Source organism: Alligator sinensis, unplaced genomic scaffold, assembly GCF_000455745.1.
Source record: "Alligator sinensis unplaced genomic scaffold, ASM45574v1 scaffold798_1, whole genome shotgun sequence".
NCBI lineage: Eukaryota > Metazoa > Chordata > Crocodylia > Alligatoridae > Alligator > Alligator sinensis.
In genome coordinates this window covers 1,815,927-1,841,386 of record NW_005842138.1, presented here as the reverse complement: position 1 = coordinate 1,841,386, position 25,460 = coordinate 1,815,927, and the positions used below count along the sequence as shown (strand labels likewise).

Sequence of the window (25,460 nt, the reverse complement as noted above, 5' to 3'; positions counted from 1 at the left end):
CCTGCTGAGGCACCCTGTGCAACAAAATTCAGCCTAGAGTTCCTTGCAGGAGGGGGTGGAGGAAAAAGAGAGAACAGTCCACCCTTGTATGCTGGAGGACCTGGCCAAACACTGTCATACTATCTGGAACATGTCACATGTTCAAATAAAAGTGGAATACAAACAAGCTGCAAAGATATTTTACAAGTAACATCTTTGTGACTGGATGAGCATTTTTGTGGTTTGTTATTAGGTAATAAATGTGGAATGGATATGTGGCATGTTACAATTTATTGATCTACACTTCAAGTGTAACTTGTGCCAGAGGCCTAAAAACCAGCATCTCTAATGGCTTGTCTATACGGAGGAGCTACTGCAGAACAAGTTAGCATGAATTTAAAGCGCAACACTGACTCCCTTTTTGGGTAGTCTTATTCTACACTAAAAAATCATTTTCTATACCTAAATTAATATATTTCCAGTGTATACTGAAAAAGACTCTTCTGGTATAGAATGAAAGCTGGAGTGGAATGGTTATTCTGGCCTGTTTCACTTAGGCGATAAGCACGTAGAACTGGAACCACTTATATTAACAGTGGTATGTATTACATTGCTATTTTACACTAGCAAGTCACTCCCAGTTGGAAAGCATAATTCATGACAACAAATTATTAAACTGTGATAGAACCCTTAGAAATGACTGTATAAAAAAGCAGTGTATGGTTTCAAGTTTGCTATCTCCATAGCTTTTAGGTAAAATTTACTCAGTTCATAACTAAAAAAGATTTTTTTGTGCTAACTTTGAGCTCTGCAAACACAGTCTGAGCTCAATACAGAATCAAGCTGTGCCCTGTCTGGCTTATGCTGCATTACCAGTGTTAGTGATTAGAACTGGGTAAACAGATTCTGCTTGATAAAATATAATCAGAATAGAATCTATTTAATTCTGTTAGCTCTGCAGTGATAAGGGAGTAAGATGTAGTAAAATTCAGTGTTTGCTGAGAAAGCAGATGTGGTTTAGAGCAAGGAACAGATCTGCTACTTAAAATAGCAGTCTGATGTAGGCACTGTTCTAATAATTGCACTTCAAAGCCATGAGCCTGAGAGAAGCTCAATGTGAGGTACTGCCCATTCTCACAGAGGTCAAAGGGATTTGAAAGCTGCTTAATCCCTTATAAGGATCAGATAGTGTGTTTTCTTCCATTTTGCTTACTTCCCCAGCATCTTCTTCACTCATTCTTTCATTCATTTGCTATTTTTCTTATATTTTCTTCTCAAGGCATGAATTAACTCAAAGTATTTGGCTGGTATGATCCCATTCTTCCTTTATTCAGTAAGAGCTCTGGCATTGTCTCTCTATAAACAGTGTTGATTGATACCAGTTCTCTGGTTTTTCACTAATTACTATACAGTGTTTCAACTAGGAAAGATAACAAAAATTGTGCATCACAACTTCAAATTCGGTATAAACTGGCATAGTTTCATTTAAGTCATTTAAAACTGATTTACATGAGTTGAGGTCTGGCCCATAGAAATTTGCCATATTTACACACATTGATCAAAATATCAATCTTCCCCCTTGTTCTCATTTCCCACATCACCATGCACTGGATGTTTTGCTCCAGTTCATGGAACAGTTCCTATGACATTGCTAATAATGTCCTAATTATCTATTTGTCATAATTAGAGAGTTGTGTTGTCTGTTCTCTTTGTTACTAAGTTTATCAGTCTGTTGAAGACGTCAAAAACTACAGTGAAGCTTATGGTCAACTCGCCTGACCATGATAGTCAAATAGCATCACCACCACTTCCCAGTGCTACCACAGGTGAGCCGAAGAGCCTTCAGCAACCAGTGATGGTTCTACCTTCTGGGTCACTGGAATCAGAGACAGTTAAAAGTAAGAACCCTCCTGTTTTGCCCTATCTCACATGAATGAAGTGATAAAAAATGAAAAGCAATATTATGAACATCTGCAAAGAGCTGCCCCAGATATTTGCATCTGTGTTCTAGGACCAGTCACAATTGTTATCATACATTTCTGAGTGCAGGAATTGCAACCCTCTAGTACCTTAGGCATAGAAACCAATCTAAAGGCCTTGTTACATGTTACACTGTGAGCCACATAAATGTTAATTGATGTTAATGCTAGCTCAAGTTGGGAGTAGTCACACATTTAGGCCACCAGGGGCCTGGAGGACTGAAAGGTAAGAATCTCCCTCCCACCCCATTCCAGGCTTCCCCCTTCCCCCCTCTCCTTACTTGTGGCTGCCTGCACTGTCTGTCTCAGGGGAGTAGGCAGGGAAGGGTTAATCTGCTTGCTTGGCTCCCATACTGCTGCTGCCAAGCTACATTGTGGGGGTGGGCAATATAGACTGAGGTACCTAACTAGCTGTAAGCTTTGACCTAAAAAGTTTTCAGGTTGCCCAGGGCACCAGAGCTCCAGATTAGCTTAAAACTAAAATCCTGGCCTTTCCTCTAATCAGCAAGCAACACTGCCTCTCCAACATTCAGATAGATATATAGATAATATTTAAAATGTACAAAAGTAGTTAAAACATAAACAGCAAGAACATCCATGTGCTAGACCTAGGTGTGAGAGAGGTACAAAGCTGTATAAAGGAGAGTATATGTTATACATTCACAATCTTCCATTATAGTATGCATTCTTGTTATCTGTGATCTTAATCACTCAGATATTCAGTTGGTATATGCCCTTATTAATGTGAATACAATTCCCATTCATCTAATTCAGTTTGTTTCAGTGGGGTGCATGTGATATGCAACTGCTGGACAGCAGACTATGGTCTAGACACTGAATAAATAATTTAGTTTGCCTTGTACATGCCTTTGGAAACAAGCTCAGTATATGTAGGTTTGTGGAAGTTATGTAGGCTAGGCAAAGATTAGGGGCTGTGATTTTATCCACTGTACGGCATGCCCTTTTTTGGAGAAAGAGCTGGGTCAGGAACTGCACAATCACACTGGTAATGTTTCAGATTAGGTTACATTTTGGACCCATTTACAGATATTCCTGTAAGACTGTCAGTGATGTCTCAAAATTTTATATAAAGGCTGTATTTCAGTTACTTGTAGCCACTCATTATAGCTAATATGCTTCATTGTAACTTTTATTTAGATACAAGCAGGTCTTCCACTCCAGCCACATTAGCTTCTGACCCAGCTACGTGTCCAATCATCCCAGGATGTGAAACAACCATTGATATCTCCAAAGGACGCACTGGTCTTGGGCTGAGCATTGTAGGGGGAGCAGACACCTTATTGGTTAGTAAATTAATGCTGCTTCAAAATGAGACCATGGTACTAAGTTAAAGTCCCTATGAGAGAGAGAGCTTTTTTTCTCTACAGGTAAATGTGGGCTTTTTTGGACAAGTGACGAAGCAATAAATACATTTCTGTAAGTGAAATTTATAGAACTGATTTCAGTTGAAGAATATAAGAAATGCTATACTGGGTCAGACCACGGGTCCATGTGATCTGGTAGCCTGTCTCTCGCAGGCACTCCTCGTCTATGTCCCATCAAGTTCCAGGAACTCCTAGTAAACTTCCTCCTGGCTGTGGCTAAACTCACCGTCTCTTAGAGCAGGAAGGAGGCTTTGGCTAGGAGAAACCTGGCAACTGTGGGGCCATCTTCTAATCACTCCTCTGCTTGTGTCTTTAGGCAGTTTCACTAGGCAGTGTCCATGGGCTCCTTGGACTCATTTGAGGGGCAGTGGGCATTAGCCAGCATGCTCTGCTCCGTTTCCCCTTCTTGAAACACTTGTTATAAGCCTGTGACCCACATTCCCATCCCTGTTTTCTCTCTAGTTGTCCCAAGTAATCAGCTGTTATGCCTCTCCTGGCCTCCCTGATTCAGGGAGCCTTATAGTTAGTTCTCTTAGTTGGTCTAGGTCTGCTGTTTCCCTCTGCATAATGAATAGGTCAGTCTTTCTCATGATGGCATAGAGTGAATGCTAAAGGAAAGGTCTTGACTAAGGATGTTTCTGCCCAAAAGCTTGCGAAGAAGAATTTTTTCCAACAATCTGAGATGGTCTAATAAAATATATCAAATTTACCCAAAGAACCTTGTCTGCCTATGTCCTAAGATCAACATGGCTACAACCTATACCCCTGCTAAAGAAAATATTTATGCAGAACCTGGCTAGACTGATCCATTTCCTGTCCCTCTCCCTATACAGCTTCCAGCATTCAAAGTGCAAGAAGTCCCAATTTTGAGGTGATACCCCTATATATCATGTTCAATAACCACGGATGGACCTTTCCTCCATTAGTTTGTCCAGTCCCCTTTTAAAATGGGTTTGGTTGTTGTTACATGTAGAAGAAAATGTAACATCCTTAAAGGTCTTTTGCTTTTACCATTAGGAACTTGACTTCTCTTTCAGACTGGTGATGTTTTGTTTTTATTGTTTGGCTACTGCCTTCTCTTTTCACAGCAACATGTTTTCAACAGTTGATTCTCTAAAGCTAAAGTTAGGGCCAACTGCAGTGTGTATTAAAGGTGTTCCTTCAATATGCAGTGTATTTTTATTAATCTACAGGGAGCAATCATTATTCATGAGGTGTATGAAGAAGGAGCAGCATCCAAAGATGGAAGGCTCTGGGCTGGGGATCAGATTTTGGAGGTTTGGTCTTATGTATATCACTTTAAATTACCATGAAAAAATGTAATCACCTTTTCTTTCAAATTATGAACATGCTCAGTTAACATCCGACAGTCAACCTGTGGTTATATTGCAGGTGAATGGGATTGATCTGAGGAGTGCCACACATGATGAAGCAATAAATGTTCTCAGACAGACACCCCAAAAAGTCCGTCTCACTGTGTACAGAGATGAAGCCCAGTACAAGGAAGAAGATATGTATGATGTTCTCAATATAGAGTTGCAAAAGAAGCCAGGCAAAGGCCTTGGATTGAGTATTGTTGGGAAAAGGTATAAACTTTCTGGGAGACTTTTAGTCTGAAGGACACTGGTGGAAAGGTCTGCCACAGATGTGCTGAGCTTATGTAAACCTCTATTTGACCACAATTTAAAATAATTTGAAAACCCTATCATTGCTTTTAGATAATTTGTATGGATCAAAACCAGTGGATGATCCGTGTCTTGATTGAGGACATAAATGGTCTTTTTCAGATCATTATTACGTGACTCTATTTTGTCAGTGTCTGCCAGTTCTTTTTTGCAGTAGTAAACAAGACGAGGCAAATAGCATTTCACTTTATTTGGTCCCAGCTCAGTAACTTATGGAGTAAGGTACAATGAGATCTAGGTCAATATTATTTCATAAACATTACAGGAAACAGCATTTTAAGCAAAAGTTTCAAAAGCCTGGATAGTAAATTAATTTAGGTGAATATTAGTATAATACATAATACCTTATGTGCTTGCAGAAATGATACTGGGGTGTTTGTGTCAGACATTGTCAAAGGAGGAATAGCAGATGCAGATGGGAGACTGATGCAAGGAGATCAGATATTAATGGTGAATGGAGAAGACGTTCGAAATGCTAACCAGGAGGCTGTTGCTGCTTTGTTAAAGGTAACATCAAAGAAGACTAAACGAGTATTTGGCTGTCGATTCAAACTTCCCTTAGATTTTAGGATGGATCCAGAGTTCTTGTTCAGACCATCATAGAGATGATACTAGAGAATAATTTGGGATAGACTTCCAACTTTTTTTCTAAGTTTGCTAGTGTTCAAAGTTGGATGTTTTGGGCAGTTGTTGAGATGAAAGGAGCCATGGTGATTCCATGTAATTTTATGTCTTTTAAGACCAGATTATCACCTAACGTGGCCTTCCATGTAACATCAGCTAAAAAATCTCTCAACCAGTAATTTTTTCACTGAGTCCATAAGTTCTGTTCAAGCTATAGCATATATACACATCAGAAAGATATCCAGGCTCAGTTTAAATGATGTGTGTTATAAATTACTTGGTTTTTAGTGTTCCTTAGGTACTGTGAGACTAGAAGTTGGAAGAATAAAAGCTGGTCCATTCCGTTCAGAGAGGAGAACATCCCAGAGCAGCCAGGTCAGTTATTATGAAACCGTTTAGTTTGGAAAGAGCAAACGTAGTTAATCAGCGAAGGCAAACAGAAGAAATTGATTTCACACTGAAAGTGATTTTCCACTTAACCTATGCAAGTTGAAGAAAAGCAGAATCTTTTATGTGCAGAAGTTTCACAGCCTTTCGGTGGTCATGTTTTATTGGCTAAAGGCATGATCCAACCAAACAGTTGCTTCAGGAGTAGCTTTGTTGTGTTGCCTGATTGTGATTTTAGGGCTGTATCCTGGGAGGTAGAGCTTAATCTCCCAATGAAACCAGTGGCATGGAATATTCCCCATGAAATACTTTGTTCAGCACTCTCCTGCACTGTCCTGATATACACATAGGGACCCTGGCCAAATAATACCTTCAGCAACAAAGCACATATCTTTGGAAAGGGTGAGAAACAGGGGGATTTTGTATGGTTAACAGAGCTGTGCAGAAAAGAGGAATCTATGTCTTTATCAGGCTTTTCTGGTCAGCTCCACTGATTAATTTTAATAAATTATTTGACCTTTATCCATTTCCACATCTAAAGGTAATCTTGGTGTACTTGCAGTGTAAATGATATTGCTGTGGTTATGTGTCTCTCTTAATGTTTCCATTACTAACCATATCACACATTTTTTTGAAGACTCCAGAGATCAGTCTGGGCTAAATTGAAAATTAATCAGGATAAAAACTAGCATACAGACCATCCAGGTCTCATAGAAACTGTATCTAAAAATGTACATGTCTGATTGCTTTGGACTGAGGGAAGACAGCAGGAACTGACCTGGATGTGGTACCCTCAGACCAGCCCCACATCCATCATCTGGCCTGTGGGGCCAGATGAGTTTGACACCCCTATTGAAGTCATACAGCAGTGGGAAGACCAAGCAAAAACTGCAGTATCCAGAAGCCTTTAAAACACCTGGGTATTCAGAATTTGGCTGTCACTGAAAATGTAGGTTCTCAACATTAACCCATGGTATTAACCCAATAAGAACACATACTTTACTTGAAGAGACCATGACTTTTACCAAGCAAGTCGGCCCAGATGGTATCACTACTGTCTAATAATGAAAAATATAACACAATATGAACCGTACTACCCTTTAACATATATGCATACACTGCTTCCACAGATATCAGTAAAATCCAGATTGCATTTGTATGCGCAAAGCTAAAAGATCCATCTGGCCTCGAAGCTTTACTTTTGTAGAGTCTAAATTAACAAGAGATCATAGGTGAAGGTGGGAAGCAGTGTTTTCAGTTGAAAGGGAAAATGAGTAGAGAGATTCAAATCATAAAAATTAAGAGATAGATAACCCTCTCCACAACAACAGTAGTGATGTGGTGTGGAAGACCTGAGAGGCAGTAGGCTTCCTGGTCAGTGTGGCAGAATGGGTGATGCACAACTTTGCAGACAAAAGAGGTATGAGAAAGAAAAAGTGTTTGGAGTTATGGCTAATATCATGGTTATAGAGAGTGTGGGCACATCGATAGTGTGTGTTCAAGAGAATAAGGAGCAGTAGAATTGTATGCGATTTTTAACTAGACCTGAGGGAAAATAGTAAAATAGCTGAGGATTGTTAATCGTGATTTTACTTTCTGGCACGCTAGATGTTTGAAAGGTATGGTTTAATCCCAATGTGATGTTATATTTAGGTGAGTGAAGGAAGTGGCAGCCTGTCATCATTCAGCTTCCCAGTTTCTAGCTCCAGCCCACCTGAGGCCTTTGAAAGTGGTCTGAAGAAGAATGCCAGTAAGATTCCTTTGAGGCCTTTAATAGTTTATATGGAAAATGTACACCTCATTAAACTGTCTATGAATCCAGTAGTTGAGATGCATTGTTTGTCTGAAATGTCCCAGATTGATGGACTAAAAGTAATTCCTTTCAAATCTAAAATGCAGACATGGCAGTTATTCTAAAATTTAGCATATTTATTTTTATAGCCTGATATAATAGGAACTGTTAGCAGCTTGCCACACCTGGTGTTTGTGTTGTAAGACTGTAAATTGTTAAATCAGAATTTCCCATCTGAGCATATCTTCCATTAGGCTGTTTATCTCATGCATTCCAAAAGGGGACCACATGTGTGGAAATCTGTGGACAGTAGCAGATTTTGTATAGTTAAATCAGGAGAGATAAGTAACTGTTTTCTCATGCTTAAATTACAAGAAAGTCAATATCTCCTTAAGTGTTGTTTGCAAATTGCTCAAGCAGAACAGAACAACAGACCCGAAAGTCTTATTCTGGAATGTATTTGATATTCAAAAATGAATGATTGGGTATTTTTCTTTAATTTTATGTAAAATATACCTATTCCCTCCCATCTTAGAAGTACTTCAGCTTGTTAATGTAATGACAGCAGCTTTCAAAATCTGTTCACAGAATGTTGCATAAATTAGCAAAAGCCAGAATCATTAGAGCTGTTTGCATGGCTATTATTGAAAGCTCCCTTAAAAGCCAACTTATGTTTTTGGGTTTTTTTTTATTTCACTGTAGCTTCTGAAATACAGGGACTGAGAACAGTTGAAATAAAAAAGGTAAGTCACAGTACAACATTGTATGAATCAGGGGCTAGTTTAACTGGTGTCATTATACCAGGTTGAGGATCTGGCCACAGATTTGATTTTTAATCCTATACCCTAAATCTTGTAAATGATAAGTTTTCATTAGAATGTTTGGGTTTGGGTTTTTTTAAATTAATGAATCCATTTTTGTAGAACAATATATTGATAGCAGTTTTACATGCATCCCCTCAATCTTCAGAATGCTCTTAGGATGTAACACACACATCTCTTTAACATAACACACAGGCCTCCAAGTTTGTCTGAAAATTGGTAGACAGAGAATTAGTGAGAACTAATGGGCACTTCTTTTGTTGCATTTGCATTGGAATAAAACCACTAAAACCTAATTCAGTTGTTTTAGATTTATGAGCTCATTATTTTAGAAGTATAATTTTTTCATCTTTCTAGTATGCACTTATATTTTGTTAGAGCATACCTATGTATTACATTTTTTGAAGCTGTACTATAGATTTGATAAAGTTATCAGGGTATAAATTATGAGATTGATTCTAGCACTCACCAACTTTATACTAGTGCTGTTCCATTGATTTCCTGATTTACATGTGTGGAACAGCAAAATTAGCTCCTGTTTGTTTTGTCCAGTATTTATTTATTGTGACATTTAATCACTTTGTATGGATTTATTTTGGCTACCTTTATTTTCATTGCAGCTATTATAGATAGCTTGCCAAAATACTGTTTTGTAAGCTTCCGGAACAATAATTTTCATCTGTGTCCTACAACAGCAGTACACTAGGTGGAGTGCAGAGATTAACTGTAATCTTTGAGGCGTTCATAAAGATGGACTGACCTGAAGAAGGGTAGGAGTATCATAGCTCACTTTCCTCCCACCTCCTCCTCTATTATTGCAAATTGACCTGGAGGGTTTAAAGCTGAGTTCTTCATAAGTATTCAGATATTTTAGGTCTCTTAATTTTGGGGTGTCTTGTTTGAGAAATGTAAAGGTTATAGATTGGAGCACTTTCAAAAAATGACACTTTTCTGGTATCTCAAATTAGGTTTGCAATCCTGTTTTGTATTATTTTTCTTTTGAACATATTCTTAATCTGTTTTCTTTACCATATCAGGGCCCCGCAGATTCCCTAGGAGTGAGCATTGCTGGAGGAGTGGGGAGTCCCCTGGGAGATGTTCCCATATTTATTGCCATGATGCATCCCAATGGAGTTGCAGCCCAGACTCAGAAACTCAGGGTAAGTTAGCTGTTAAGCAAGAAGGTAGGTGAAGAAGCTCTTTGCGGTAGTGTTTAATAAATTCATATGGCTGGATGACAAAAATATATGTTATTTTTATCAGGGCTTCAGGCTGTGTCAGCAATCTCTGCCATTCAAGACAACAGTTTGAGATGGTGTTGAGTAGTTTGAGATGGTGGGACTTGTTTCAAGGACATTAGTCTCTTCTCAAAGGTAGCAATTTGAGTAGGAAAATTTGAAGCAACTCTTTGATATGAAACCTGCATAATTCTCAGAAAACAGAGGGAGGAGCGTAATATAGATAAACCCCACAAATCAGCTCCCATTACTGGCAGAGTAATCAGCAGCCTTTCCAATGATTATACACATAGCTGCTTTTCCTACTGTGCTTCTCAGTGCAGGCTGCTTTTCTTTAAACCCAAGTGAGCTTAAAACTGGTGTGAATTGGTTGTACTTGCAGCTATTGATGTGTGCGGGTGACCAGTTTACTCCACTGTTTATGTAAACAGTGCATTTGGCCTGTATATTCACTGAATTACTCCAGGCTGCATTTGAACCTGATAATAAGTCAGTTTTTTTGGATTCCCTGTCTTTACATAGTGCATAAGTGTACAACTGGATAGACTGTCTGACATTTGCATATATTGTCTTCTAATTAGCACTGTGTAATCCTTAATGCTGACATCTCTAAAGTGTAGGCAATCATATTATCCCCTCATACATTCAGACAGTAGAAGACAGATGCCTCTATACTACCATTGAATCAAGGTGTCCCAGAAGCAACTGCTAGGTAAATGTACCAGAAACAAAGGAACAGGTCCTAACCTGCCTCTCATTGCTGAAGCTATATGAATTTCACTAGAACTGCCTTGATTTATATCACCTAACAATGTGGACCAGAGAGAGAGATTTAGCTGTAGGCAGGTGCTAAATTATTTCTTTATGAAGTACATTGTTGGTAAAAACCTACTGGATCCAGTTACTCATTTCCAGAATTCTCTGTGGAAGAGGTACTCTCTTATTCTGTATTACAAAGGTAGCATGTGGTTCTCAGTGACCTAAATTGTTATTAATGGCTTGCTCTTTTATTTTCTTATTTGCAGGTCGGGGATAGGATTGTTAGCATTTGTGGAACATCCACTGAGGGCATGACTCACTCCCAAGCTGTCAGTCTGTTGAAAAATGCTTCAGGCACTATTGAATTACAGGTACAATGTTTCACTAGAGTGACACTCAGAATTCATTTTGATGCTTTGATTTGGAGCTTAAAAAAGTAATAAACAGCATGGTAAGGAAAGCACAGTTAGAGGAAACAAGCATTGTGCAATCTACACTTCTACATACTTTATCTCAAACAGTATGATCCAACTTTATTTATCCTTTACGTGACTGAAAAGTACTTAAACATTTAACAACTAATAAGTCTCATTTTGGTCGTTTCATCCTTATAAATAATCTCATGCTTATAACGGGTTGTGGTGTTCAGCTACATGCATATCAACTTTCATTGGGATCTAAAATGTTCTCTCAGGTGGTGGCAGGAGGAGATGTAAGTGTCATAACAGGTCAGCAACAGGATCCACCTACTTCCAGTCTCTCATTTTCAGGATTAACATCAAGTAGCATCTTCCAGGATGATTTAGGGTAAGTACATCAAAGATCCATAAACAGAATATATTAATGTATTAATATATCAAACCCCACAATCTGGGAGTGCATGTAAAAAGCTGCTTAAATTGCAGCAAGTGGAGAATCAGATGTCCCACAGCCTGAGGGAAGAATTCACAAAGAGATTTATTCATAAGCCCAGTATTCACAGGCCTAAAAGTTAAGGCACCTGGCTCCAAGAATATACTCTGCAAATCCAGTTTAGGAACCTAAATTTTGATGAGATTAAAGGCCACACTTGCTTTCTCCCAAGAGCCTACTCTAACCATCTAGTTGCATAATGGCACAGCATGAAGATGAAGGGTGAAACAACTTCTGACCTAGTTAAGGTACTCTCCAGGGAGCTGGGTGCCCTTCCTTCTGGTCCCTGCTCCAAGGGCCCATCATGCATTTGACATCAAACAGTCATAGGATAAAAATTACAAGATCAAATCAAGGTGTAGGGACCAGAACCTAGGAATTCCTGCTCTAGGTAACAGGTCAAACCACTATGCCACAGGTAGGCTTATCTTTTTTCTTGTTTGTTCCTGGCCCATGGACATTGCATTTCTATGTATTGGTGGCATAGCTTAAAGAAAACTGGTAAAGCAGGGTGTAGCAGGGTGGTAGTTGGAGGATTGCCTTGGAGCCTGAGATTCCTAGGATCAGGTCTCACCTTTAAGGGTTCTTTATATATTTTACACGTAGATAGCCATTGGGGTGGAATCCTGGCTGTGGAGATCAGAACATAGGATTCCAGTCTCCAAGACTGGATGGGGCTAAAGAGTCAAGTGCTAGTCCTGATGCAATGAATCTTGCATTCCTTTCCGTACAGCTCGAAAAGGAGGTGTGGAGAGACCTCAGTGAGCTGATCTATTCTCTAGTGTAGTTGATAGTGTGCTCACTGGAAGATGGGAGGTACAGGTTTGAATCCTTGTAGCTCACTCCCAGTCAGTGACAACACCATTCTGTTACCCACTGGAATCTGATGCGGACACAAATATTAATTAGCATTTAACTTGTGCATGCAAACAAATAACTGGATGTCTTAACTTCTGATATTTCTATCTTAGTTGCAAAATATGTGGGTAAATTTATTTGGACTGAAGTAAAGAAGTGATAAGAAACATGTGTTTGTACCATCTTGGTAGTGTTGGAGTGATGTTATAGCTGTGATGGTCCAGGAATCATGTGAGAGGAAAGGATTTTTGTAGATGATATCTTTTATTGGATCAACTGCCTAGTTAGGCTAGACTATCTAAGTCCAATAACAGGTATCACCCACAAAAGTCCTTGCCTCTTGCAGCATGCTGTCCTGAAATTCTGAATTCTAGAAATCTTTATGGACAATTTCAGGGTTTGGTTTTGTTTCTTAAGATAATTTCTGTAGTTATCATGGGTTTTTTTTTTGTTTCTTTCTGAACTCTGTACATACTGGTGTAACCTTGGTTATGTACATTGGTTATGTGACCTGTAGGTGTCCTAAAATTTGCATACCCTCCTTAGGTATGTAAGATCAAAAGGTTAAGGGCCTGGCCTGTTTGTGCCATTTTCCAGATCTTGAGTTTTTAAAATTTTAATTCTAGGGGACAAAGGGTAGGGAGGCAAAATCTTTGCATCACTGGCAGATCTTTGTGTCACCGGGCCTCCTCCTCTTTTATTTGGAAAGTACATAGAGTCTTCAGGAGATTGTTGTGCAGGGATCACCAGCAAGTCAGGTCTCACTGTGACCTGGGCTGAGGCCAGTGGTGGGGTGGCTGGCAGGGTTTGTTTTGTTTTGTTTTGTTTTGTTTTTAAAGGGGAGCCTCCAAGGGCACTGCAGAGTGGAGTCCCACTTTGAGGGCATTCTTGCAGGCTGGTATATCTTCACAGCTGAGAGACAACTTGTTGTCTTGACCCCTGCCATGCTTATGGAGTGGTAGCAGTGAAAGCAGCAGACCTCAGCTGACCCCAGCCATGCTTATGGAATGGCAGCGATGAACCTGATGGCAAGAGCAGCAGCATCCTGAAGAGCAGTGGAGACCACCAGTGCCTGCCCCAGCAACATTCTGTAGAGAGGCGGCTGTGGCAATAACTCCCAGGCAACGTTATCCAAAGTGATGGCAGCAGTGGCAGCCCTGGGCTGTGTTCTCTAGAGTAGCAGCAGCAGCAACAATCCCAGGCAGCACTCCCCAGAGCAGTGGCAAATGGCGACAATCCCAAGTGCCACCCCTTAAAGTGTGTGGCAACACAACAAGAGTGGCACACCTCAGCATCAGTCCTGAATGGCACTTAAAGCACCAATTGCAGTGATGATCCCTAGTGGCGCTTCTTGGCAGAGGTGATCCCAGGCAGTGAGAAGCTCAGGCAACAATCCCCAAAAAGGGCTGGGATTGCTACTCTGTAAAGGGCTGGCAGCAGCAAAACACCACCCCACTTTCTGGTGGTGACCCCCAAAAAGTACTCTCCAAGCTGAGGCAACGGCACCAGCTCCAGCAGTGCTCCTGGAGCAGCAACCATTAGCAAGTAGCAATTGCGGGGAGCAGCCTGGAAGGACAAGAAACTTCCCCAGTGACCTGGGGGGAACCTCTCTTGCCCTTCTGCTCGACTGGGCAAGGTTTTGAATCCTGGTGTGGCAAGGTGGCACTTGAAACTTCGGCCCAAGAGGCCAAAGAGTTGGTATTTCAAGATGTGTGATATTAAGGTCCCTGGCAGATATTCTCTTAAAGGTGTGATGGGATGTGTTCCACAATCCCAACAATTGCCCCTCCTGCCATTCTGCATGCGCATGGCAGGAAGTGTGATTGTGGAACTGGGGATCAGATCCTAATTATGCCCTGTTGTCAGTGCAGGGAGATCCCGGGATCAAGGCTCTGATGCAGTCCCCAGGCTGAGGGCACTTATCAGCTGGTTAGCACTCCTGGCCTTGGGAGCACACTGGAGTCAAGGGCTCCAGTGCCTTCCCTACGCTGGAAGTGCTAATCAGCCTGGCCACCTGTTCTTTTTAAGGTGCAATGGGAGCCCACCACAAAGATGTTACACAGATTTTGTGTAATGACTTTGTGGCTTATTCTCTGTTTTCTCGCACCATTGATTCTATAAACATGTGGCTAGAGTACTACTGAAGACATGACTGGTTAATCACAAGTATAATGTCTGCCACTGGCCTGGTATGTTGAAGACTTTAAAGTGCTCAGTATATTTTATATTTTGAAGGCTAGAGAAGTTGGACATTAGGGGAAATTGGTTTTGGGATGTCGAATGTTTTTGAATGTTGGACATTAGGGGTTCTTGTTTGCTTTTTGGGGGGTGTTTAGTATGAGACTATTTGCTGTTTGGGGGTATAATGCTTGTGGAGTGGAATAGCTGAAGGGGAGATTAGATGAGAATAGTTTATTTTGATTATTAAATTACCTTTAATAAATGGTTCTGTCTGTTCAGATTGCCTGTAAATGGGAATGTTTTTCTTTTAGGACCACCGGTGGAGTAGATTTTCCCAGGGTGCTGGGTGGGGCTACAGTCAACCCCCCTCCAAATTTGAACCAAGGCCTGGTAGAAGGGTTACACTAGTGTTTACTAGCTAATAAGCCCTGATACTGGACTATTCCAGTAATCACTGGCCAGTGCATTAGGTGAGTATGTAAATATACTTCTACAAATGTAAGGTAAAATACCAGGGAAAATGTTATGAAAGGGAAGTATGAAGTAAGTAAACACATTACAGCATTAAGCAAGGTTTCAGTGGTTTGCATAAACTGAACTATTCAAAGCAATATACATTAAACACATTAGTGCTGCCAGTAGTCGTTAGTGTTAAAAGTTTAAGAGCCATTGTGCTAAACACTGAATGTGGAGTATGTTTACAAAAGAATGCTCATAAAAGAAAAAGAACCATTCCTTCTTTCCCTTGCAGACCCCCTCAGTATAAAACCATTACTCTGGATCGAGGACCGGATGGTCTGGGCTTTAGCATTGTGGGAGGATATGGCAGCCCCCATGGAGATTTACCTATTTATGTTAAGACTGTATTTGCAAAGGTAAGTACATGAGCATAAAACAATTCAAACAATTTATTATTGCTTGCCACCTCATTTCTTAATGTGTGGTCAGAGGTGAAGCCAGGGGGAATGTAACAGCTCATCTAATCGCTTTCCTTAGGCTGGAGTGAAGGTTTTATTTCACATGTATCTGCAGTTTGATGTCCTTCAGTTAGGCAAACTGGGCCTAATTTTGAGTATTCCCAATTTGTGTGCATCAGTCTCTATTTCAACTGTCAAGAGTTAGATTTAAGCATGCAACTTCATTGTTTCTTTGGCCACCTATGTTTTGATTGCATTCTCTTCAGTTAATAGTTAAGTTAGTTACTTACTATGAATTGTGGAATCTCAGGGCATTTTGACATGTGCTCAGGTGAGGGGATGGGACGGGACGGCGGTGGCTTGAATAAGAACGGCTCTCAGAGCCATTCTTATTAAATTGCACGGACCATCTTGTATGTTAGCATCCCTATGCTTCAAAATGGTGATGGGGTGCTTTATCTAAAGCTCATTGAATGAGCTTTAGTTAAAGTGCTCCCACCACCATTTTGAAGTGTGGGAACACTGATACATGAGACACAGAGGCTGGCTGGATCATGGTAATTACCATGCTTCAGCAGACTCGATTAATCAAGTCTGGTCCGATGCGCTATAATTATAGTGTCGGAGCAGCCTCCTGGCTCATGGGCAGGCACCTTTAGATGGGCTGGAACAGTCTATTGGATCCAGCCCTGAATTTCTGGAGAAGTTTGGATCCGTATGTGGTGATCTGGGTTCATGTCAAAACACAATCAAAAATCCCCAGATTTTGGTAAGGTTGGAGTTGGAGCTGGATTAGATCTGTCTCCCACTAATTTGATTTTAGAGAGTGTGTACATTTTGCAGTTGCAGTTTTAGTTCTGGAGTTTGAAAACTATACCATCCAAAGGAAGAGGGCTGGAGGAGTTAAGAACTCCACAGATCTAACCTACAGAATCTATACTGTGGGGCAGTGGTAGCCATCCTTTTTTGACAGGTATGCCAAATGTTGGGTCTAAGCATTCTGCAAGTTAAGCCTCATACCCTCCCCAAGTGCCATGCCAATCCCCTTCCCCTGTGTGGTCTGCTCAGCCACCCTGCTCCACCCTAGTCTCCGTTGCTCTGTTCCCTGCCCCCTTTCCAGTGTGCCGTGTGCCAAAGACAGCAGCTGCCTGTATGTGTGACATATCTGCTGCAGGTTAGCAACACCTGCTATACAGCATGTAGTCTTTACTTCTTTAATAATACTGTATTTACTCAAATCCAAGGCAAGGTTTTTTCCTCCCAAACAACATGGGGGGGGGAGGGAGTCTCATCTTAGATTCAATTACCAGTCCAGGGCAGGTGGCAGCTGAATTCCAGCTTCAGCCTTGGGCTTGGAGCCAAAGCCAGAACTGAGGGGAGACTCATGCAGCAGAGGCAGGGGGGCACATGGCCAAGGAACCATGGGGTTCAAACGCTTGGTTGGGAGTGGGGGGTACTCAAGGGAGACCTGCCTATGTGGCTTGGAGGGAGTGTGGGGAAGACTGCACTGCCTCAGCTCTGTTTTTCACAATGCCTTCTGCTCCAGCCTTGATCTGGCCAGGCACAGAGCTGCCACCACCACTGCTTCTGCCTGGTCAGGCAGAGCAACGTTGGGCTGCAGCCTCTGCTGCTGACTGCACCAGAGCTGGAACAGAGCAGAGCAGCAGAAAGTAAGTGGCAGGGGCAGGTGGGGAGAGGTGGGGGACAGGCAGCAGGGGTCAGGCACAGGCATGGGTGGGGCAAGACTTTGTTTTAAATTTGAAGTTGTTTTGGATTTGCTAATCAGAAGGCATCTCAGTACCACTTGTTCTATCTGGTCAAGTTTGCACAATGGAACTTTTCCACAAAAATATAGAGGCAGAGAGAAGCAACACCTTATAAAGTCAAAATGATCACGTGTTTCTAATGATGAAAGCTAACTAGTCCTTCACCACTAAAACTCTTCATACTCTATTGTGTACTGTAATAATCTAAGACCCTATTTGGATTTAGTGACTGTGCAACAGGCAGTTAAAGAAATTATGTGCTGTTTAATTTCAGGGAGCAGCAGCAGAAGATGGCCATCTGAAGAGAGGGGATCAAATCATTGCTGTCAACGGGCAAAGCTTAGAAGGGGTGACCCATGAAGAAGCAGTTGCTATTCTAAAAAGGACAAAAGGAACCGTCACTCTGACTGTTCTGTCGTGAAGAGTCACAATACGATCAACCAGATTACATTATCTACATTCCATAAAGCAAAGACAATGGACATGTTTATGTAGCCCTTTTGCTATTTCAGCTTCACCAGGGTATGTTACATCACTGAAGAAAAACAACACTTAATCATATTTTTGTATACAATAGAAGTATTTGTCTTACTGTCAAACCACTGGGATGGGTTTATGTAGTTTTTCATTATTATTATAATAATTATTATTATAATAATTATTATTATTATTGTAACGAATACTTGTAATCCACAAGAAAATGAATGTTTGTGTTAGAAACCACATTGCAAAACTGGAATGTTTTGCAAAGAGTGTTTGAATATTTGAGATATGTTGGGAAAATATGTTTTCAAAAAGAAAGTTGTCAAATCAGTGAAGAGAGAGGCAATATTTAAAGACCAGAGATGTGGAAAGGAGAAATAGCGACCAAAAGAAGTAAAGTTGGATAGAATTTGGGAAAGTTGTAGGCAGATGCTTAAGCTGCCTGGAGGGCCAGTTATTCATTCCACAATGCTTTTTTGTGTCAAGAAAGTGTTTTTTTTTAAGCAATATTTGGAACAGGCTTTTAGTTTGGTTTGGAGATTCTTTTGTTCTCAGGGGCTGAAACATCCACTTAGCAGTGGTGACTAGGTACATGAGGGAGCCCTATAGCTGCAGTGTTCAAAGGATTTAACCTTTTTTTTAATGAAGTTTCTAGCCTTTGTGGGTATGAAGAAAACCCTTTCAATGGAACTGAAGACCACCCTTTCCTAAGACTGTAGGCAGACAGCTTCAGTATCACCATCCCTACTGCGGAGAGCTTCTCCAGGTGGCAGCATTAACCATTCTGGTCAATTCCACTGATTCGTTTCAGAGCCCTGCGGAGAGCAGTGAAACTGGAGATCAAAAAGTCAATTTCAAGTTGCTGCTGCTGTTCTAAGTGGCAGAAGAACTGGCCCCATCCATCCATGGATGGATCAAAGAATAGTGTTGGCAGAGAGTGGAGTAGTGAAGATACCCTTAACAGATGAGAATAAGAATAAGGAGAATGCTGGAGGTCTCCTCTTTGCCTCCCTCAGAGTCAGAAACTTTTAGAAGGAGAAAAGATGATGGGAGAGAAATGTGTCCCTTTCTACTTCTAGAGGCTGGAAGGATTACTAATTTATCAGACACTTGCAAGCCAGAGCCTAATTTAAGATGGACCCTTGTGCAAAATCAAATGACAACACCACCCCTCCACCTCTTGCCCTCCCAGGCCAGTACATATACCAGCACCCTCTATTTCCCAGTAGCTGAACTTCCCAGTAGCACGTTGTTCATAGAGATTGCTTGTGGATCTTCTCTCTGGCTGGTAAGTATCTGCAAAATTATTCAAAGCCCATTTGTGATTTATGTTGTGACCAAACAAAAAGTGTTATTAAAACTTCTGGAGAGAAAAAATATTGTCCAGGGGCATGTGAGCAGTGGTATACCTGTTAGCTGGTGTGTTGTGTACTGCATACATTCATATAGCTGCAAGACCCCTGTATTGATCAGCAACAGGTTTATAGCGACTAGTTACAGTGTTTTGTTGTTGATTTTTGAAACGGAGACAACAGTCCAATTGTGTTAGAGAAATATGCAAGAACACAAGTAGCATTCACTTTAATGAGAGAAAAACAGTGTTAGAAACATTTGAGAGAGAATATTAGCAAACTGATAGCTAAATCTAAGTCTATTAACTAAAAAAAATACCCCGTTCCATTTAATTAATTATTTTAGACGTTACAATGCAATAGGCGAAGACTAAGGAAAAACAGATGGTACCATAACTTGAAGCAACTGGTGACAAATTATTATTCTGTAGTTATTCCCAGTTTAGTGTGTGAAACGCCTACATAGAGTATGTAAAGTCATTTTAAATATGATTTATATTTGTAACAGAAGTAGTGTACAGATATTTTATTACTGCCTTCATGTCTAAATGCAGGATTTAAGTGTATAAATATGAAGCTATCTGTGATAAATGAATAAAGTTGCAGGTGTATCTGTGTTTTCTTAGTGGTGAAGTGGCGGAACATTTTTCTGTTCTAAGGAGATAATGTCAGATCAAATTAGGTCCTGTTATATAGGTTTACTTAGGAAAATAATAAAACCAAAGTTAATATTTACTCTCCCTAGGATTTTTTTAATTTTCACTAAAAACTACTTTTATTTTGATATAATTGGTTTTCCGGCCTATTCCCATTCCCGGTGCTCTCAAATTGTGGTCTCAGGGTAATTCATGAGAACCAGCTATCAAAATTAACTAGAAATAGCTATGAAATTGACTCCCTTTATTTTCTTCTCTGAGCTGAATGAAATGAAAAAGGAAACAAACCATAGTATTGGACGTAAAAAAAAGATTTTCAAATAGCCTTTCAAAGCACTGGGATTACTATGTCAGAGCAAAGCACCAAATCATCGAGCCTGGTACTCAGTCTTGGAGAATGGCTAATCTCCCCGCCCCGCTTCAAAAAAAATTAAATAAAATAAAAACCCACTACCTGCTCAGACAATTATAGTATAAACTATATCTCTTAGTGGTTGTCTTGTGTAGTCAAACCGTAAGGTGTTAATAATAGTTACCATACTAGTTTTTTTTTCCTTTTCTTTTTATCACCATGTAGTTAACCTCATCTAATGTAATTCAGCTCAGTTCTTCAAGCTGCATCCTGCACTTCTTTCAATAGTTTTTTACGCAGTGGGGTTAAGCACATGAAGCCGGAAGCTTCTGCACCTTCAAGCTCAGTAATCATACATGTCTAATTTATTAGTAGTATTAATATTAGGTCCTGCTAAGCTCTTGGTTTTTTCAATTTTAGTAGTTTAGGATGGTATTCATAACAGATGTGGACATTTATTGGTTTAAGATGTGGCTTTGGATTGACCACAGCTGGCCTGGAGTGGTGCGTATTTCTCACCCCTGGGCAAAGAGCATTAGGCTTTGGCATTGCTGCTTTGCTAGAGATCTTCAGTCAGGGAAAGGCAGGCTTAATTTGGGGCTGGAACTTTTGAGGACTCTAACAGAGCAGTAATGCCAATGCTTGGGAACAGCTGACCCTTGTTCTGGATCCCGTGGGAACTGAGATCAGTCATCATTTTTCAAAAATTGGGCCATAGAGAAAGAAAAATAAGCTGCATGCTGTATAGAGTCTCCTTTGGGGTGGTTCAAAAAGCAAATGTAGCACCTGGATAATAAGAATCAATGGGAAAAGGGCTGCTTACTGCTGCCATAACAGAGCACAATGGCTACATATTCAGGAATTATTAACCAGGACGGTTATCATTATGTTGTTTTTCAGAGTAACCACTTTTCCAAGCTAAAAGTTATCTTCCATTTGAAAGAGAGGAAATGGCTGACAAGTTTCTAAAGTCCATTTAAAATATTAATGTATATGTTTATGACACAATATGAAGCTCTCTAAAATAAATGCAACCTCTTGTCTCATTTATAAGACATTCATGTGAAAGTTGTATATACTGACCACCTTACCACATGAAGGTCTCCAAACCTTAGTACCATGCCTATTACACAAACACACACACACACACACGCACACACACACACACACACACACTGCTTTTGACAAGTCTTCCACTTACTCTGAAAAAATCAGGAAAAAATTAGACTGATAATTGTACATGTTTTAAAAATAATGTCCATGCTGATAGTTTGTAATGCATAAGGTTCAATTGCAGGGTGAGCTTTGCTTTGTTTTGCGGTGGGGTTTTGTTTGTTTGATTGTTTGTGTTTATATTTCCTTTCATATGCACATTTCTTTTTTGCTACGGAAAATGCTTCTAAAATGTGATCCATGTTGTTAATCCCCCTGGAAGACTAATTTGAAACCAAAAAGAAGAGGAAGGATGCTACTCTCTTCATGTTTTTGAATATTAATTAAATAGAAAGGCTATGAAGATGCTTTGAGAGAAAGGACGGATCTTGAAATCTGCTTATATTTTGCACTGAAGATATAAGAGTTTTTCAAAATAGAGCTGGGAGGAACCTTGATATGTCAGTGTATCTTCTCTCATGCTGTGCACTACTCCTGTCAGATGTTGGTCTAACCACCTTTTAAAAACCTCCAGTAAGTAGGTCAGTTGCCCAGCTTCCTGACTTGAGGCCAGTCAGCTCTGGGTGCAGTTTTCAGCCAGTTTATTTTACATGGGGCAACCTTGTCTCCACAGTAAACAAAACAAAACACGCAAATGTACAGACAAACAAAACCAAAACCTGCTGTCGGTCCTCAGACCCTGAGAGGGGAAACCCAGGCTCTGTTTCTCCCATAGCCTCCTCTCACCTTGCACTGATCTCCTGGAGCTTCTAACCACCTTTGTAACTCCACCCTTCTATACTAGTCATCACTTGCAGCAGGCTCCCAGACTTCCAGCCAAGCAGGCTACTAACTGCTAACTACCTGCAGCTGGGTTTCAATCCCGTGAAGGCTGAGCACCTCTTTCCACCTCCAGTGATGAAGATTCCACAGCCTCCCCAGGTAATCTATTCCAGTGTTTAACTACCCTGAGAGCTAAAACGATTTTCCTTCCTTCTTGTCCCATCCCCTAAACTTTTACATATTTGAAAACTGGTATCGTGTCTCTCCTTAATCTTTCTCTCAACAGTAACAAAATATGCTGTTTGCTGTTGACCTTTGTTCAGTTTTAAGTCACTTCCACAACCTTTTCTGTGGAATGGTTACCTAGTTAATTCTCACTTTTTATTTGTGCGGTTGGTTATTGCTCCCTAAGTGTAATTCTTTATACTTGCCTACTGGGTTGCATCCTATTTATTTCTGCAATTTGTCAAAATTATTTTCAACACAAAGAGCTTGCAACCCTTCCTGGTTTGGTGTCATCTGGGTACATGATTGACACATGCCCCAGTGTTTGGAGGGGCATGGCGGTGGTGGGAGTGTGGTGGTGGTAAGTGGGGGAGCTCCTGCAGATGCCACTGGCGCTGTCGGCAGGGGTGCGGGGGGTGGCGAGCGCCTGCAGTCACCACCAGCAGCGGCGGTGATGGCCATCGGGGATCGGCTGCGCCTTTTTGTAGAAGGTGGACTGCTACGATCAAGGGGTGCACGTGCACCCCCTACACATCACCCATGTCTGGGCACGTTGACATGTGTTCTTTAATGTGCAGTAACCTATTTTACTGGGCATTAGAGTGTCATGGCTTTGGACATTAGAGTGTAGCCATGCTAATACACTAATGTGCAGTAAAATTATGCTACTGCTCATTAAGTGTTGCTAAAAAAGGATGTGCTTTTGCTACCACACATTAGGGCAGCCTAATGTGGATTGAGTTAGTACCTCATATGAGAGGTACTAAGCTTAATGCACTGTGGCAAAAGTGCGTTTATGAACATGTGGACACACCCTCTGTAACCTTAATAAGGGCACTCTATTTCATTATCCAAGTCACCGATGAAAATACTGAATTGTTCTGGACCCAGAACAGACTGCTGTGGAGCTCCACTTGGTATATCCTTTCAGCTTGAAGGTAAGTCATTATTATGATATGAGCCCAATTTTCCAAACAGTTTTTGTACTCCCCTTGCAGTAGTTGCATGCACAATATATTTCTCTAACTTGCTGATGTCATATGAAAAAGTATCAAAAGCCATCAAGATATCACATCTAATGTTTCTCCCTATCCATAAAGCTTTATCTTATCATACAAAAAATTAGGTTGGTTTGATATGATTTGTTCTGGACAAATCCATGTCAGGCACTCTTTTTTCCTCCTGTGATTCTTGCATTCCTTTGATTCTTGCAAGATTGCAACAGGTGGTTGGCCAAACTGGTGGTGCTTCTGAGCATATGCAGTAGCTGAACTTTGGGTATCTAAATTGGATTTCATCACAAAATGGGTGCCTAAAAGGTTTTGCACTGGATTAGGTGGGTTTTCTGTGAATTGTTTACCTGGACTTAAACCTTTAAATCTTTCTCAATCCTGCTTTAGGTACCCAAATTCACCTTAGTGCTATCAGAGATTTTAGGTTAAGAACATTTAAAATTTGGAAGTCAAACTGTATGTAGGTTAATGAAAACAAATAAGTCATTCAACTAGGCAGATCCGTTTCCAAACTGGCATCACTTGTTTTCAGCAGTTATTGCCTTACAGCTTTTTGACAATGCATTTATGATTTTAGTTGCCCTCCTATTTAAGAATGTTTTTTGACTGGGTAAGGATAGGCAATAGTTACATTTGCTGGGAAATAATGCTAAATGTTTCACCTTTCTACCCTTGGCATAGTTAATCAGCTTTCAGAAGGAAATGTTCAGCACAAAATATTTTCCTGAGTCCTGGCCCAACCTTTTCGGGTGTTTCAACCGTTGATGTACAAACTGCTAGTTTTGCATGTGTTTTTATAATGGTTGTATACATTTCACTTGAAATTTGAATAATATCTTAGAATGACAGGCAGCTTGACACCAGGACTGGAAGACAAAAGTTCTCATTTGAGCTCTATCATAGGCTATGTTTTCAAAATAGTGTCTATTAAGTCTCTAGTTCTGCGCACACAAAACTGACACAAGGGAGTTTGAGTTGGATGTTTAAGATCTCTTTTGCGGTGCATGAGGACAGAAAGAAAAGGATCCACAAAAGCCTTAGCATGGACCCAGTAAATGCAGGAAATGCTTGGAAAACACACCTCACCTGGACTTAGGATATATCTACTCCCTCTTACTGAAGCGTGTGTCAACATACTCGGGTATACCCTTTAAACTGGCTAGTATGGGTACACTTAATAGTGTAGCCATGACAGCATGGTGTTCAGAGTAGGCTGCAAAACCTGCCTTTGACCCTTGGGAAATAGGCAGCTATGGCACTGAGCTCTGCCTGTTGCAGCAAATGCCTATCAGTACCAAGGCTAGCTAGTTTAAAGCTAGGTAAATAGGCAGGTTTGCACAGGTAGATAGGCACAGGCTGCAGTCACGGCTCTGCAAACTAAATGTATAAACACCAAAATTTCAGGGATCTATCTTATAGCTGTATTGGTCTGAGAAAAAGAAACACAAAATTCTTGGTTCAGAGGTCATATCTTTTATTAGACCAACTAAAATGTAGCAAAAACATTTATTTCTTTACAAGCTTTCAATGCACATACCCTTCATCAGGCTAAGTCCTCTTAGGCAGAAAATAAACTCCATTTTGCACAGGGGAAGTTGAGGCTGGAAGTGTATTCCCCTGGGTAGCTGAGGGTCCTTTTGTGAGAAGGTTGCTCTGTGATGTGCAGATAAGGCTGTCTTCATCCATGGAGGTGTCCAATGTCAGAGGCAGGCAGGGAGGTGCAAAAATCTTTCTTTCTTGTTTAGCAATGAAGTTTATTTTTCCAAAACAGCTAAAATACAATATCTTCCATGTTTCAGGGATCTATTTTGTAGCAATGTTGGTCTGGGAAAAAGAGAAACACAAAACCCTTGGTTCAGAGGTGAAATCCCAGGGGAATACATTTCCAGCCTCAACTTCCCCTATGAAAAATGGAGTTTATTTTCTACCTAAGAGGACTTTTACAATCTTTGGTTTCTCCTCAGCCTGATGAAGCGTTCACATGCCCAAAACCTTGCAAGGAAAGATTTTCTTCTGCTACTTTTTAGTTGGTCTAATAAAAGATATCACCTCTGAACCAAGAATTTTGTGTTTCTCTAGAGATCATAGATTCATAGATGTTAGGGTCGGAAGGGACCTCAATAGATCATCGAGTCTGACCCCCTGCATAAGCAGGAAAGAG

At 40.6% G+C, this 25,460-nt stretch overlaps 1 protein-coding gene across 10 annotated transcripts in view; it reads left to right on the top strand.

Annotated features, from left to right (window-relative positions):
- Positions 1-19,766, top strand: part of MPDZ (multiple PDZ domain crumbs cell polarity complex component) — a 138,169-nt gene extending 118,403 nt beyond the window's left edge. For 7 of the 10 annotated variants that reach the window (XM_014520680.2, XM_025206082.1, XM_025206078.1 and 4 more), the window contains 13 exons: positions 1,700-1,877; positions 3,117-3,262; positions 4,537-4,620; positions 4,736-4,929; positions 5,388-5,535; positions 5,941-6,027; positions 7,693-7,789; positions 8,534-8,574; positions 9,690-9,812; positions 10,916-11,020; positions 11,344-11,456; positions 15,352-15,475; positions 17,558-19,766. In XM_014520680.2, the coding sequence (XP_014376166.1) occupies positions 1,700-1,877; positions 3,117-3,262; positions 4,537-4,620; positions 4,736-4,929; positions 5,388-5,535; positions 5,941-6,027; positions 7,693-7,789; positions 8,534-8,574; positions 9,690-9,812; positions 10,916-11,020; positions 11,344-11,456; positions 15,352-15,475; positions 17,558-17,704 (1,587 nt within the window). In that variant the 3' untranslated portion in view covers positions 17,705-19,766. The remainder of the gene's footprint in view (positions 1-1,699; positions 1,878-3,116; positions 3,263-4,536; positions 4,621-4,735; positions 4,930-5,387; positions 5,536-5,940; positions 6,028-7,692; positions 7,790-8,533; positions 8,575-9,689; positions 9,813-10,915; positions 11,021-11,343; positions 11,457-15,351; positions 15,476-17,557) is intronic. The other 3 variants (XM_025206084.1, XM_025206080.1, XM_025206079.1) reach the window with 2 other exon arrangements.
- The last annotated feature ends 5,694 nt before the right edge of the window (positions 19,767-25,460 follow it).